Source organism: Cucumis melo, chromosome 3, assembly GCF_025177605.1.
Source record: "Cucumis melo cultivar AY chromosome 3, USDA_Cmelo_AY_1.0, whole genome shotgun sequence".
In the NCBI taxonomy this organism is placed as follows: Eukaryota; Viridiplantae; Streptophyta; class Magnoliopsida; order Cucurbitales; family Cucurbitaceae; genus Cucumis; species Cucumis melo.
The window spans coordinates 7250228-7267931 of NC_066859.1; the positions used below are offsets into that span (position 1 = coordinate 7250228).

General features: G+C 34.1%; 1 protein-coding gene across 1 annotated transcript; it reads left to right on the forward strand.

Moving 5' to 3' along the window:
* The first annotated feature begins 8386 nt into the window (after window positions 1-8386).
* Window positions 8387-12257, forward strand: LOC103485686 (uncharacterized). Its single transcript, XM_008443380.3, has 5 exons — window positions 8387-8800; window positions 9956-10094; window positions 10382-10413; window positions 11434-11520; window positions 11844-12257. Exons 1-5 carry the CDS (start codon window positions 8555-8557, stop codon window positions 11985-11987), a joined length of 648 nt encoding a protein of 215 aa, XP_008441602.1. The 5' UTR covers window positions 8387-8554; the 3' UTR covers window positions 11988-12257.
* Window positions 12258-17704: the final 5447 nt, after the last annotated feature.

Sequence of the window (17704 nt, forward strand, 5' to 3'; positions counted from 1 at the left end):
ATTTGATACACGATCTTGAACCAAATAACAGTTTGGACAAAAAAAGAAGAGGAAAAGAAGAAAGACGATAAAATTCGCATATGAAGAAAAAACGATAAAAGGGAATGACAAACCTGAAATATTTAAAAAATTGCTAACCATATGGACTTTGTTACACGGGCGGTAAATATTTTACCCATTTTTTATATTTATGAAAATTTCCCATAAAATTTAGACAAGTGATTTTATACTTTTCCAAAAGTGTGTTTAATTTTTTTTAATTTTATAATTATGGGAGGGTCGTATAAGATAATTGAGTATAACATTTATGAAAAATTAAAAAAAATGGGGTCTTTTCAAAAATATAAAAAACATCAAAATATTTACATTGTATAGAACAATTCTAAAAACGGAAAAAGCCCAAAGGTCCATCGTGTAAAATACCAAAAACGTCTCGTCAACCACACTGTCAATAACACGCGTGTAATATATTTGCGATCGTTTAGATATGATTCAATATATACGCGATCGTTTAGATGTGGTTCAATATATACACGATCGTTTAGATATGGGTATAATTTATACGCGATCGTTTAGATATGGCTACAAGGCAATCGTTTAGGTATGGTGTAACGCCCCAAAAATTTGAGGAATTTAATTTTATTATCTGAAGTGTAATTTTGAAATTTTGGGTGTTATTTAAATGTTGAAGTATTTTACTTTATAGAGATTTGATTCTATTGAATATTTGAAAAATATCTAATTGTTGTTAAGTTAGAATTTATGTTTGTTTTGGTTATTTATGTTTAGGTGTATTATTGGATTTAAGGAATTAATAATTATATTATCAAAATAATATAATTATTTATGAAAAGATATTTGGAGAAGATAAAGGTGATTGGATTGGTTGAGGAGAGAGAATATTTGATTTTATTTGGGAAAAGATAAAAGAAGATAAAAAGAAGACTTGGTGGGTTTAAATGAAGAGAGAGAATATTTGTTTTGGTTGGTTTAAAATAAGGAAAAGGAAAGGGAAAATATATTTTTTTTGTTAAATAGGCCTTGGCATCCGTGCATTTATTTTTCCCATCTTCTTCTCCATCACAAAGAAAGAGAAAAAAAAAGAAGAGAGAAACTCTAGTTTCCTTGCAGCCGCCCTCCATCGACCGTCGAAAACTACCATTCGTCGCCAGCCGTCCCAGCCGCGTCGTCCATGAACTCCAGCCGCTCGCACAACCACGCCGTCGCAAGTTAAGCCGCGTCAGCCGTCCATTCCGTCGCATCTTTCCCCGCACCATTGAAGTCTTCGTCAGCATTCGCTGTCCCCGTCGCTCCGAACTCATCGATCTGTCTGACAGCCGCCGTCAGTCGTCAGGCATCGAGTGGGTTCCCGTCCGAGTCAGTTCGCCAAACCCGTGTGAGTCCGCCCACGCAAGCCGTACCCGACTCGAACTGTCAACCTGCACCGTCCTTTCAGTCCCGAGCCGCTCTCCACTCCCAAGCCGCACGCACTCTTAGCCAAGCCGACCAACCGATTTTTCTCGTCTAGCCGAGCCATTTGAGCTGCCAAGCTTGTTTCCACCCTATTTGACCCATTGTTGGCTTTTACCTTTTTTTTTTTTGGTAAGTTTGATTGGGTTTTGGTTAGTGACCAACAAATATTAATTTCAGACTCTAATTAATTAATTGTAGGATTAAATTGGCTAGATTGAGTTGGAAACCAAGCTGGAAATTTGTCCAACTAAGTCTAAATCGAGATCGGCCTTGATTTTTGGGTAAGTTAAATCAACTAGATTTTTGGGTTCTAAATTAACTGCAAATTGAGTTATTTTCTTAGCATTTTACCCTTAATGTTTAGGACCTTCCTTGGGAAGCTTGATGTAGCTGTCAGGATTTTATTCTTTGGATTAAGCTAATCTCTAGGTAAGAGATTCTACTACTAGACCCTCGAGTTTAATTTAAAGAGACTGCATGTATGAATGGTTATGTATTGATGATGGCTAGCTACAGAACTTGAGGTTACAGATAGAAACTGATATTGTAAATGTGACTGCTAGATGACTTTGTGGTTAGAGCTGATAATGCATTGATGTTATCACCTACGTTTTAATGATACAATATTGTGATTGGGGATGATATGACATGATATGATGTGATATAATAGGATATGTATGGTATGACATGTTATAGCATGATATGTTATGATATGATTTGATGATGTGTTATGTGCATGCTATAGATAGGGTGTATGTTAGCTCTACCTAATAGAGTCGTACCCTTATGAGTGTCCTTCGGGATCATCACTCTTTTTGATGACTGTATAGTCCGACGGGATCACCAATCTGACATTGACATTGACATAGACATGATTTGAGAGATCCGATGGGATCGCTCACGCTTATGACTGCGTAGTTCGACGGGACCACCAGTCTGATATTGACATTGATATAGACATGATTTGAGTGATTCGACGGGATCACTCACAGCTCGATTGTCTTAGGTGTTCCTTTGGGTTCACTAAAGATCAACTTGTTCCTATGGGATCACAGATTGCACGTGTTTGGGAACGTGCCAGTTTAGGGGTACCACTCTTCAGGACTCTAATAGGAAGTTAACATGCACCTAGCAAAACTAGTAGTGGGTCCCTTACTAAGTATATTTTTATACGCACTCTTTCTATTTTTATTTTTTAGGCAGAGGTAGAGGTAAGAGCAAAGACAAGCTGTCGAATGACCAGAAGTGACCGTGGCGAGCCATAGGGACACGTTTGCTTCCGCTTACGTCATGTGTCAGATTTCAGTGTCGATATTCTTTTCATTATACTTTATTCTATTTATTTCCTTGTTTTTTCCTTTAAAACTAGTAGGGCCCGAGATAAGAATTCTATTTTAATTTATTTTCGTACATTTTATTTATAATTTAAACGACAATTTGCAGTTTTGTTTTATTTTCTATTTACTTTAAATAAATTTTAATTCTTTTATTTTAAAGTAAAGTCCACAACTTAGTATAAGAGGTTGGGTCTTTACATTAGGGGTGTAATTGGGTCGAGTTTTCTTCAAAACCGATCCGACCCGAAATGTAGGGTTAATCCTGAAACCCGACCCGACCCACATTCGGGTCGGGTCGGGTCGAAAGTTTTTTTTCCCTCCTCCTCCTCCTCCTCCTTATTGATGAAGCATAAAATAAAATAAATATGGGTATAATTTACATGAATGAAAAATTTATTTAGAAACCACTTCAATGAAAATAAATATGGGTCCAACATTATACACCAAAATAAACAATTAGCTCCTTGAAACAATTAGACACATAACTTTGTCCTAAACAAAGTTTATGGGCAAAATTCTTATTGGAGTCCACTTATTGTTGAAGCATCTTTATTTATTTTAGAAGAAGAAAAATAGAAGCACCCAATAAAGTGAAGGAAGATCGAAATTAAATATATAAATTCTCACAGTTCACACTAAAAATGAAAATGGAAACCATGAGAATAAATAATCAAAGGCAACGATAATGGTGACAACACAAGCTTGTCCATCTCCCAAATGATAATCAAAAGCTAAATAAAGTATAGTTAGTTCTTTAATTTGTACCTAGGAGAGAAAAACATTTATCTGCACTTGGATAAAAAGTAAAAACTGCACATAAAGTATATTACTAAAGTATATTACTTAAAAATGGAAAACAGAAAACAAAGGAAAATAAACTAAGAATCTTCTGAGGACACACATAGCGGGATTAAAGAGTTGATAGTAGAGAAGCTACCGACCCTTCAAATCCTTACGCAAACAACAGAGTTTACAATTGTTAAGGTATGAATTAATGAACATCTTCACGAGACCACCTTGTTCGTATAACCCAAAGTGCTCCATCACTGAGCTTCAAGACTCTAAAAAAAAAAGATTTGATATTTAACAAGTTAACAATTTTTAAAAAATGTAAATAAAGATTTGAGAGTAGGGATTTAAACCATAGAGTCATTATTCAAATTCTCAAATGCAACTTCCATCTCCTTTCAAAATGACCAACAGTTAGCTTATATGGGATAATTGAAAATTTTAAATGCGTACTTCAAAAAGAATATTACCTACATCAATTTCTTCAGTCCTGTCAATTTCTTCAGTCATGTCATCCAAAGGTTTAGACTGAATCCAATTCTGAGCACAAATGAGTGCCTCTGCAGTTTGAGGAGTTAAAGAACTTCGAAAAGAATCTAACACCCGTCCTCCAATGCTAAAGGTGGACTCAGAAGGCACAATTGATATAGGAATACTGTAGATGTCCCTAGCTACTTGGTAATGATCTTAAATCGAGAGGAATTCACCTTCCACCAAGTTAGCAAATCTAAATATTCATCGCCCATACAATCTATACGAGCCTCATCCAGATAACGAGTCATCTCTGTTTTAGCATCATCTAGACATGTTTTGTTACTTTGTTTAAATCTATCATGAACAGTAGCACGTGCCTTATAAGATCCACTAGATGAGATAGAAGGTATTTCACTTTGACTTTGAAAGCCAAATCCTTCGATAGGTGTACATGATTGTGTTTGTGAATATTTTTCTTTTGACATTCTCATATAATAATCATCACACAATCGACGAAATGCTTCTTCAACCTTATTCATCCATATTTTTGCACAATCTTCCTCCAAAAATTCATTAAAACAATAATTCACATAAGCTAGCTTGTACCTAGGGTCAAGAACTTCAGAAACATACAATAATAAATTGGTCTTCTCACTTGTAGTTATACCTCAATACTTGTTGAATTTTGTCTACATGCTTAATGTCATTTGACTCAATAATGCATTCTCATACGAAGTGTATTCACGAATTATTTCTTGGATCAAACAAAGTTCATGAAAAAATATGTTTGAAGTCACAGACATAGATGCAGAAAACTTCATTGTTACCTCTAAAAAAGTCTTTAAGAACTTTACAAACACTTTTGCATTATCCCAATCTTCAGTAGTAGGAATATCATCCTTTGGCAAATAACTAGGGTCATGCTCCTCCAATCTTTCAAAAGTCTTTTGACACTTAATTGCTCCATCCAACATAGTAAAAGTAGAATTCCATCGTGTCGGAACATCCATTGTAAGACAATTTTTTATTGACATCTTATCTTCTTTAGCAAAATCTTTAAATATTTGCAATCTAGCAGGAGATGACCTAACATACTTCACAGCATTTCTGATTTGAATGATAGACACATGCAAATCTTTTAAGGCATCACTAACAATTAAATTAAGAATATGAGCACAACATCTAATGTGAATAAATTCACCATCCAACACCAACTCATTTCTGCCTTTAAACTTTTTAACCAAGTAGGCAATGGCTACATCATTTGAACTCGCATTATCAATCGTTACAGTAAAGAGCCTATCAATACCACAACCTTCTAAGCACTTTTCAATGGCTCTACCTATGGTATCTCCTTTATGATTAGCTACTTGACAAAAGTTCAAAATTCTTTTGTGCAAGTTCCAATCATCATCAATGAAATGAGCCGTTATAACCATATAATTAATATTTTGCATAGAAGTCCATGTATCCGTTGTTAAACAAACTCTTTGGCCACTTCGAGTTAATGCAGTTTTTAACTTTTTTTTCTCCCTCATATACATTTGAAAACAATCTTTTGCAACGGTTACTCTTGATGGAATCACAAACTTTGGATTTAATGCCCGACAAAATTGGTGAAACCCTTCACTTTCTACGAACTTAAATGGCAATTTATCCAAGATAACCATCCTAGCAAGCATTTTTCTACAATTTTCTTGAGTGAATGATGCAGCCATCAAACTACTTTTAGAATCTCCCTCTCCTTCAACATTATCTTCCAATGGATTTACATACATCTTACATTTCTCTAAATGTCTTTTTAAATTAGTGGTACCATTTCTTTTGGAATCACAAGCATATGAAGCCCCACAATTTTTACAAGCAGCCCTAGGATATTTAGGATCACATCCTTCTACTTTTATAAAATGTTTCCATACTGATGATGGTGGTTTAACCGGTTTTCTTTTTCCTAACACTGGACTAGAACAACTCTGATTTGAAGTCTCATCTACCGAGAATGAAGTCATCCTAATAATCATTAAACAAAACACATAGAAAAAAACACTCAAATCAATAACTACGAGTTCTCATACAAACACTTGAATTATAAGCAATAACACAAAGTTTATGATCTAAAAGTTTGTGTCACAAACCAGTCAAGATCTAATTGACTCCAAAAAAACTAAATATACTCAGAATCCAAAAAAAAACTCTCAAACCCCGTTGTAAAAATTTTAAATTCAGCTAAATATACTAAAATGTCAGAATTTCAATCATGTTTGTGCAGAAACTCATTGTATACTTCGTCCAAACTCACAGTAATGAACAACCTATTCTCAGTTTATGGTAGAGCTTCAAAATACATTTCCACTTCATCAATCGTTACTGCTATATTAATAATATTCAATGAATTACAATTTATGATGATCTAATATCCACTTGACATGGCCAGGCTCATCCATTCATTAAATTACAATTTCAGATATTATAGTATCCACAAAGATTGAATAAAGATTGGATTTTTCATGGAAGGAACCAAGGTTGGGGGATTGTCCTCTTTATAATTCAACAAATTTGAAGAACTCAGTAATTTGATTTTTATTGATTCAGAGTTGAAAATTTTTAAGCAAAAGATTGAAATCGAAAAAGACAGAATGTGACTCAAACTGAAAAATTAATCAAATGTGATAAACCCAACAATACCTGAGATGATGCCGACGTCGAGTAGAGATGATGCCGACGCTGAGTGCAGACGAGATGATGCCGAGTGCCGACGTTCGCAGACGAAGAGACGATGCTGAGTGCCAACGTTCGCAGACGAAGAGATCGATGATGTCGAGTGCCAACGTTCGCAGACGAAGAGATCAATGATGCCGAGTGCCGACGCAGATGAAGAATGAAACAGACAAAGACGATGCCACCAGCTGACGATGAGGCTGAGTCGAAGACGAAGAATGAAGCACGCGAAAAATGAAGCGGACGAAGACTGTGGAAATGCCGAAATGAAGCAGATGAAGATTTTTTTTAGCCTAATCGGTTAATTTAAACTCGACGTAACCCGACCCAACCCAAATCGGTTCGGTTCGGTAACTCTGTTGTTACTAACCGGTCCAACCCAAACCGAACCGAATCGGTTCGGGTCGAGTCATCGATTCAGGTCGGTTTTTCACCCCTACTTTACATATGGTTATAATTTATACGCAATCGTTTAGATATGGTTCAATATATACGCGATCGTTTAGATATAGTTCAATATATATGCGATCGTTTAGATATGGTTATAATTTATACGTGATCGTTTAGATATGACTACAATTTAACAATTTATACACGATTGTTTAGATATGGCTACAATTTATCTTTTTAATTCCATCATTTAATTTTGTTACACGATCGTTTAGATTTGGGGACCCAAACCTAAATGTTTTTTTTAAAATTTGGTACACGATTTTTTAATTCTTTTGGTACACGATCGTTTAGATTTTTTTACATGATCGTTTAGATTTCTTTACGATCGTTTAGATTTATTTACACGATCGTTTAGATTTATTTACACGATCGTTTACTTTTTTTACACAATCGTTTACATTTACCTACTCTAATCTAAATGATTTTTTTTCAAGATTCTTTATACACAATTTTTTATTTTTTTACACGATCGTTTATATTTGACTACTATAATGTAAATGATTTTTTTTCAAGATAATCTTTTATTTTTTTACACGATCGTTTACATTTGGCTACTTCAATTTAAATGATTTTTTTTCAAGATTCTTTGTTTTATCACAGTCGTTTAGATTTGGTTACCAAAATGTAAATGCGTAAAAAAAGAAGAAGAAGAAAGATGATGGAAAGATTAAACGACGTAAAAAAGAATCAGAAAAGAAGAAGATGTAAATATTAAACGATGTAAAAAAGAATAAAAAAAGAAGAAAGACAGTTGAAAGAAATCACAAAATTAGAAAAGAAGAAATACGATAGAAAGAAATCGCAATGAAAAAAAGATATGATGGAAAGATTTAACGACCTAAAAAAATAATTGAAAAATAAGAAAAATGATGGAAAGAAATCGTAGAAAAAAAGAAGAGGAAAAGAAGAAAGTCGATGAAAGAAATCGAAAAAGAAGACGATGAAAAGAATCGCGAGGAAGAGAGGGACAAATCTAGAATATTTAAAAAATGACTAATTTTATGTGGTTTGTTATACGTACCGTAAATAGTTCAGTGTTTTGTTACATTTACGTAAGTTTGCAAAAAGAAATAGTAAATTTAGCAGATTAGTGTAATATAGTATATTAAATTAGGTTATAGGACAGGTCGTAAAAGAACGTATTGGATCGGTGAGACAAAGATTGAGCTTGGGCTGAGACGCTGGACGATCAGCTTTGTGAGTTTGGGTCCGATGAAGAGATCCGACCCGGTATTGACAGAGAACTTCCCGGTTCTCTCTGAGTGGGAAAAAATTTATGCCGTGTTCGTACTGAACGGTTGGAGACGACGATGAAGCTCACATGGAAGAACAAGGCCAATAGTAAGAAGCGATCTCTCGCACCAATTTCAAGCCGTTCAAATCTTCCTTTTGAGGTACCTGGCGAAGTGGGGGAAGACGATGCGGCTAATCCCCTAGATAAAGAAGTAACCGCCCAGCCGGTAGACCAGAGTGAGGGTGAAGCTTCAGACCGTTCGTTTTCAGACCTCAAACGTCTCGCTGAATCATTTCAAGCTCAAGGCGATACGCTTGCTGAGGTACACGTGTTTTCCTTCTATATGTTAGTCTTCGATCATTTGACCCTAATTTGTTTACCTATTACTCTCTGTTCAATTATACTTGACAACTGTATCTAATTTTGATTGTTAAATTTGTTTGTTCATGGAGAATGATAACTTCATGGGAATGAATTGAAGATAAAATAGTTACTTTGTAACAACCTTGGTGGTTTATGGTTACTGAGTAATCAAATGTTGATCACATTAGTAATATTCGAAAAAGCATCTCGTAATCGTATGCGGTGTTTCTTGCAATGCAACAACAAAAAGTCTTCACGAACAATTTGTTCCGAACATGAACATACTCAGCCTATAGTTTTAGGAAACTGTTGAAAGAGGGAAGTGGTTATTGAGGGTTGATAAATTTGAGTATCACTTTAAAAACAATGACTAATCTTGGATCTTGCATTGGTTAAATTGGAATTTCTTGCATGCTTGCTTCTTGATCCTCTATCTCAGGAGAAACCTTTTGATCTTCACCCTTGGTGTATCATGTATGTTGCAAGTGAACTATAAAACAAACCTAATTGCAAATGAACCCTTGGTGTAGGTTATAATTTTGAATGAAACTATTTGCAGTTCTTAAATTAAAGTTTTTATTTTTATTTTCTATTGTGTTATTTCTTACATTGAAGAAACTGTTGGAGGATTAACAGTTTGTTTGTTGTATGAAAATTCGGTGTGGTTTTCATTCTCTTGGATTTTCATTTTAAATTATGCTATATGGTCTTAAAATATTATATGGAAGAAGATATAAGGTTCATCTCTTATGAGAAGTCGACAAGCCATTTTGTAAATCTGTGTGTGGTGCATTATACCAAAGGTTTATAAGGAACTCTTAATCAAGCAAGATCCTTTCCAATTGAACGTGTAGGGATGATTCAGATCACTTGACTATTTGGTGCATAGAAATATTATTATTTGCTGCGGGTCATAGTCACTACTAGGTTAGTTTTGGACTCAAACATCAGCTTGTCACAAACTTTTGGGTTCCTAGGAGAATTTAATTAAAAAACGAAGCTTTTGGAGTGGCTTTCATTTATGTTTTGTTATAGATAGTTTCCATGAGCTTTGACATTTGGATGTTGAATATTTTGATTATACTCCAAGGCCATGTGCTTTTTCCATTTTTAGAGTGGGAAATTCCGGGAAGCTCTGGGAAAATGGGAGACTGCTCTTACTTTGATGCCCGAAAATGCAATTTTACATGAGCAGAAGGCACAAGTTTTACTGGAGGTTGGGGAAGCTTGGGGTGCTTTGAAGGCTGCAACCAGTATGTTTTTTTCAATTACCTTTATTTTTTCAATTGTCTAAATTTTTTATTTTAGTCAGAAGGCTCTATTTTGAAGTGAAAGTGGTGATCGGTTCTTAGGGCATATGCATGGGCATACTTATGAGTTTTACTGTACAATCAAGTTTTGTTTCTGATGTGAGTGATGAAGTCATAAGCCTTTTTTCCCTTTTTTGGTTGTAAGGAACTTGCTTTTCCACAATTTGTTTTTGGACAATTTATATTACTTTATCTGGTGGTCTATATTTGAATTTGAACTCTATCTGCAGGAGCTACCGACTTAGATCCATCATGGGCTGAGGTACAACTAATTCTTATACTGTCAGTACAATACCAATATCTCTGATGTGCCTTTTACTCCTCATTTGAAATTTTCTGCCCTTCTCTTTCTTATTCCACGGGTGTTGTCTCAGGTGTTTCCATCCATTTAATAGCCTATTTTCTGCTTAGAACTTGCATCTGGGTATTCATTAGCTTCATATTTATAGTGACCATCAGAAAGCTCTTTCTACGCAATACATGTAGATTAGTTTTTCTTGTTATTAGATGCTGTGAATGAATCCTTTTTGAACCAGCAAAAATAGACATCTTTTTTCTACTTTGAAGTGCAAAAATAGACATGTTTTTTGCTTATGCTCAAAATAATGATCAGCTTGAGACTCCAGCTTATTACCACAAGGAAACATGACAAGGAGGTGGAGGAGAAGAGCCAAAGGGTTAAAAAGCCATTACTTAATAAGGATTTGTTACGCGCGATATGCCGACGACTTACTACTAGTGATACATGTTTTGCAGTTTTTGTTGGGAAAACTTGAGAGACATAGCAGGCAGGAACGAAGTAACATTTTATTCATATTAGATTTGATTACATGACTGCTTTGTGCATTCAATTTGTTAATTCCAAGAATCAGCATTTAGAAATCATCTAGTTGGGTCCTTGACACCCAAATGTTGTCGGGTTAGGTAGATTGTTTCGTGAGATTATTTGAAGCGCGCGTAAGCTGACCGGACACTCACAGATATATGAAAAAATCATTTAGTGGGTTTGATGCAATGTTTCTGTTAGCTTTCTAGGATCTTCCATTCAAGATAAATTTCTGTTGCATAGGGACATCCAGTAAGTCGTAACACAATTGTCTACCTGACCAGCTTTCCTTGTTGAGCTGATTTGTTAATAACTTTAAATATTTAAAATTTTATCATTCATCGTTCAGGTTATTACCTAAATTCAATGCATGTGAAGAAGCTAGACTCATTTGTTAGTTTTTATTTTTATTTTATTTTATTTTTTGTTATCTTTTTTGATGTTGAATATGATTAGGCGTGGATCACTCTTGGTAGAGCACAGTTAAACTTTGGTGAACCTGATAGTGCTATAGAAAGCTTTGACAAAGCACTGGCCATTAAGGTAACATCGATTTTAGCATGTTCATTCTTTTGTGTTTATACCAACGTTGACACTCTGCTTGAACCTACTGAATAAGGTATCTTGTTCTATGCCACCCTGACTCGGTGGGCCTGTCTTGCACAGTCGGTTAAAATCAGCTCTCGTACTAGTTTCCCATAGAAACTGTATAAAATGTGAAAAATTTGATTGCTAATGTACCAATCATTTTGGGAGCTAGGCTCAGTCAAAAGCACTGGTCCCTTGCATCATAAGGTCAAAGTCCATTAGAGCTCTGTTATATAAGACCTTAATTTTATGTTGAAGAAAAATGCTCTGTTGTGCAGCCTGATTCTGGGGATGCTCAAGATGATCGACAAACTGCAATGCGTCTTATAAAGCGGCGAAAACAGCTCCATTCATCTGGGTTGAGCAGTTCTAACAATCGTTATTTGGTGGGAGAGAAGTTGAGCAATGCTGATGGTACATGAAGTGTATTCTGGTAAAGGATCGGATATAGTTTGTAATTTAGGTTCTTAAAGCAGGGTTGAGTTTCCCCATGATCAAAAGCACCATGTACGTTTATTCTCAAAAAAAAAAAAAAAAAAAAAAGAAAAAAAAAAGAAAAAAGAAAAAAAGAATGAAAGAAAAAGAAAATGCAGTATGTGCTCAAGTTTATTTAGTTTACAAATAAGTCCTGTGTATGTGTTTTTTAACTGAAACTATGAAAAAAATAATAATAATACATGTACGTAGCTAAATAGGGAAATTGTCCAAAATAACTGCTTTCGTGGGACGTTTGGATTGACTTTCTAAGTATTTGTAATATTTCTTTTTTGCACTTCAACACTTTTTAAACACTTAAAAAGTCAAACCAAACATGTATTTAGTTTTCACTTTTTGAAAATAGTACACTTTTTGAAAAGTTGTTGATATGTTTATTCTCGATCCTCTTTGGCTGAGGTGGACATCAAATTCAAATTACTCTATCTAGGAAAATGATAAAACTATCCTTGATTTAAATAACTCTTCATCTTCACGTTAACGAATCAAGGAAGCATTATTTGGTCAATTTTGAAAAGTTGTATATGTTTAAGGAAGCATTATTTGGTCAATTTTTTTTTTTTTTTTTTATGTTAATCTAGTGTTTAATGGGCTTCTGTGTAATTATATTCTGTTGTGGAGGAGGGTGAAGGATGATAGGGAGGATTTTATTAGTTTTAAGTTATTGAGTAAAAAGGTCTCTTTTAGACGAGATGAGTTCGACACTATTACAAGTTTGAGATATAGGATGAGATGTGTTGTTTAGTTTGAACAAGATAAAACCCCTAGGCTTAGAGAGTTATACTTGAGTGATAGGATTAATATGAATGTGACTAAGTCGAACAAAGACTTTCTCGATCTTTAGTTTCAGAGTGATGAGGATGCGACTAAGATGATCGTATTCCATTTCATTAAGCTGATGATGATTGGGAGAGAAATGAGGCAACACATGGATTGGACTATGTTGAGCCTTATAGATGATATTTTAATATTCTTGAGGCAAATGAAACCATCCTTTGAAACTAAAATGAACTCTATTTTTTTAATAGCTCTTATGCCACTTATAATTATCAATTCAAGCTTTTTCTTAGATGTGAATCGAGAACCATGAGATTTTTTTTCTAAAAAAAAAAATCTAAACTTTGTTTTGTGAACTTTTGTAATTTAGTTTAAAAATTAAATTTTAGTAACCATTTTTATGGGTGTTGTACGGTGCTAACACTTTGCCTACACATATCTGACTCCCAAACCTAAATCTGAATTTACGTAGACCAATGATTTTTTAGATGATTAATCACATCTTAATATAGTTGGCAGTGACTTTGAACTTATTTATTTTAAGATTAAATAATGAAAGGATGTTGGTCGCTCCCCTTCGCGATCACGTTGTGATAAGTCTGGTGAAAATTTCGTTTTCTCTTTTTTTATTTTGAGTGGGGAAATCAAATGGGAAATTTGGAGAAGTAGCGCATTTTTTGCACCGAGATGCCACAAGATAAGGGCTTTACATGCATTCTGTGATGTATCTCGACCTAGTCTCGAGTGAAATCGTTCTCAAAATTAATGTCAAATTGAATGGAAACAAGACATGCACATCAGAACTAAGGATCAATTCTACTCTAATTGCATTTAAACAAATTTAGAGATTAACATGCAAAACTACCCTAATTAAAACAAAATTAGGGTTAACGGAATACATATCTTTGAAGATTTATCGATCCTTATAATCTTCTCATGAACTCGAAGTCGGGACCACCACTAGAGTTTACTTGATAAGAATCAAGTTGTAGGACCCGTTAAGTGAAGGAAATTGAGAGAGAGATGGAAATTGGAAGGTAGGACTTAGCTTTAAGATTAAAGAATTGAGAGAGGAAAAAAAAGTTTGGTATAATAATTTTTTTAAGAAAAATACCAAATTGCAAAAAGTTCTCTCAATTGAATTGGTGCCTATTTATAACCTAATTAGATGCAAAAATGCATGTAATTACTTTATAAAATCTAAACACCTAACATTCCACTAATTAACTATTAGTGAAACTTAGTGGGCTAGGTATCTACATCTCATGTAACTTCTTATCCCACTAAGCGTTAGTAAAATTATAAAAAAAAATGTTGAATTTTTCCACTAACTTAGTCTAAGGACAATATGGTCATTTGTACCATTCAAGTCAAAGTCAAACTTTGACCTTTTTAAGTCAAAAGTCAATATTTCGACATTTTACCATTTCTTCCGTCTTGACTAATATGCCTTCCGAGCATGAATTCATATTCATTTTTCTAAAATTCAAATCACATTTGAATATAAAACATGTCAAAGTTTTACTTTTCAAAGTCAAAAGTTAACATTTTAACTTTTTATAACATTAACAATTTCCATCAATTTCGAGCTTCCGAATATGAACCCGTATTCATATTTTCAAAGTCAAAAGTTAACATTTTAACTTTTTGTCGTTTTCTCTCTCTTTATCTAATTCGAACAATCCAAATTATTCCAACATATTGTTCTAAATTAATTTCATATGAGCTAGTAGGGGAACCTAATGGACCTATAGATCATGGACTCCAACGATCCGAGATTAACTGGCTAAACTCTTTTAAACCAAGCTAATCAACATCTATAAACTAACAAGTCATTTCATTGAAGTCCCGTAGTTATACTCTCCTCACTATAGATATATTTGTGTCCATCTGACGTAACATTGATCAGTAAGTTAATCCTTCATAGGTTTGTAATCTTGACTAGGTCAAAATACCGTTTTACCCCTAAGATTACATCTTGCTCCTTAAGTCCCACCGATCGTTTAAAGGTCCAACCTATAAACCGAATCCTTCTCGAACCAATGAGAGGTGGGGCCCCTTGTTCAAGACTTGGATTCAGTCTTTAAGGGAATAACCTAACTACTTACCTTAAAGTGGGTAGGAGTGAATTCTATCTTCCCACCATATGTCCCTAGCAATCCACCTAGTTTTATCCTTGAAATGGGAGGCTTATTGAGCCAGCACTGTTGAGCTGCCATCACCTATGAGGATCTAAGGGTAATTTCGTTTCCATTTTGCACCATATGTCCTTAACCATCCACTCGGTCTTATCCCTGAAATGGAAGACTTATTGGATCAGCGTTGTTGAGCTGTCCTCACCTATGCAGATCTAAGGATAATTCCATTGGAACAGAAGTTCATAGTTAGCTCAAGATTAAGATTAAATTACATAGGTCATCAATAATCGAAATAATTAGTTTTATACAGTCAACGGTGTTATAACTTTATGACTATTTAATAGTTCCAGTCTTATGTACACTTTTTACATAGGATGACCCCACTTCTATGTCTCTACATGAACGATTTAAGATCATATCGTTTGTACTAACTATAAAGCAAACCACATCCATAGTATTCCCAAAATAAGATGCCCAACCTTATTCATACATTATAGATTGTTTGGGCTATATATTCGAACTTAATCCACGTTTATGTTTCTACATAAAGTTTAAGTCTACAATAGATAGCCTCGAGACCAGTTTATTGAATTCAAGATTATAGTATTCTATTTTTACTTATAAATCCAAATAACCACTTTATTAAATAGAATATATTTTAAACTACAAACTATGAGTTTTAAGGACATAAATTCACTACAAGAAATTTTACCTTTGCCGACGAAAAACATGCCGACGCCCTTAAAGTTCGTCGGTAGAAGTGGTATACGCTGACGGATTGTGTTAGCGTCGGCAATAAGTTGAATCACTGATGACAAAAATTATAGCGTTGGTGTAGATATGTTTTTGCCGACGACATATTTTTTACTGTCGGCATTTGTAGACATATGCTGACGGTGGATTATGACCGTCGGCTTAGATGGACAAACGGCGACGAAATTAAAATTACCGTCGGCAATTCTTTTAAAACAAAAGTAGGATTTTTCTTTTCTTCCCGATTTTGTCTTTCTTCTCCCAAAATACGTCGACACAGCTGAGAACATCTGTAGACGACTTCTCTGCCACCAACACCCTCAATCGGCCGCTTCTTCTTCTTCCCAATTTCGATTCAATTGGCCGCCAACCGTCGCAAGTCTCCATTAGCCGTCGTCGTCGAAGTGCCCTCCTTTTTTCTTCTTTCTCCAATTCTTCTTCGTAAATTCAAATTTAATTCCCTTCTTTTTCATTCTTACTTTCTTGTTAATTTATCATCCATTTTCATTATTTTGTACTTCCTAGGTCTGTTCTTGTTTGAATTTCAACTTAGGGTTTTGTTTGGATTGATTAGTGTAAATGGAATTTATAAATTTTTGTTTTAATTTTTAGAGCAAACATTTTAGAACCAATGGATGATGATTTTATTTAACAAATAAGTTCACATAATTACTACTCATAATCAACATACAAATTTAATGATTTTTGCTCTTAAAGATATTGCATAAAAGGTTAAGTACTCTTGAATCCAGTTGATGATCATCATGTTTTAGTTACTTTTCTGCTTGGATATAATACGCATGTGTGGTATAAAGTGAATTTTCTTATAATAAAATTGCATCGAAATTTAAGATCTTGAGAAATTTTGATACTTATAGCCTAAAATGTATAGTGGTTTCTTGCTTCATTTGCTCGACCAAAGCCAAGGAAACATAGATACTCGTCAGAATCAATCTCATCAATGCAGCAAAAGGAATATGAACGAGCAATTGAGATAAGAAATTTGAAGGAACAACTTGACATGCAAAAGGCGGAGATTCAAGAAGAGAGAAGCAAGGAATGCAACAAAGGAAGAGCTTATGGCAACGAAGACAGAGGTTGGCGGTTTGAAAGAATTAATCAAGCAATTCATGGTGTCACAAGAAGGAACTTCAAAATAGGTATGTACTATTATTTTATTCATATTACCTTTGTTTGAGCATTTGTTGCTATCCTGCAGTTATAGTAGCAACTGTAATACATTAACATTTTAGGGATTGCTTAGATTTACCATTCTTTGAATTTGTTGCTATCCTGCAGTTATGGTAGCAATTGAGATGTTTTTAGGAGAGATGTTCTGATTTATTATGCAATTTTGCCTAAAATGTAGTGAAACGTAAATGTAGATTTGTTTTCTTGAATGTGGGATGAGAAAATGTAGGATGGTTGTTTTTGTTATTGTTTTGGTTATGTAAAGTTTGATTATTTATTATGAAGTAGTTATGTTTTTAAAGGTTCATGAACATAGGTTTAGATTTGAAGTTTAGATTTGTTTTCTTGGATGTGGGATGAAATATAGTTTTTTTTTTTTTAAGTTGTTTTTGTTTTTGATATGGTTTTGGTTATGTAAAGTTGGATTAAGGAGTTTTTAGTAGATGTAAGTTGTTATGTTTTGGTATGTAGAGAAAGGTTTATGAACATAGGTTTAGATTTCAAGTTGAGATTTGTTTTTCTGAATGTGGGATGACAAAATGTAAGATGGTTCTCATTGTTTTGGTTATGTAAAGTTGGATTAAGGAGTTTAGTAGATGTAAGTTGTTATGTTTTGGTATATAGAGAAAGGTTTATGAACATAGGTTTATATTTTGAGTTTAGATTTGTTTTTTTGAATCTGGGATGAGAAAATGTAAGATGATTGTCATTGTTTTTGTACGTTATTATTGGTTTGGTTATGTAAAGTTTGATTATTTAGTATGAAGTAGTTATGTTTTGGTCTA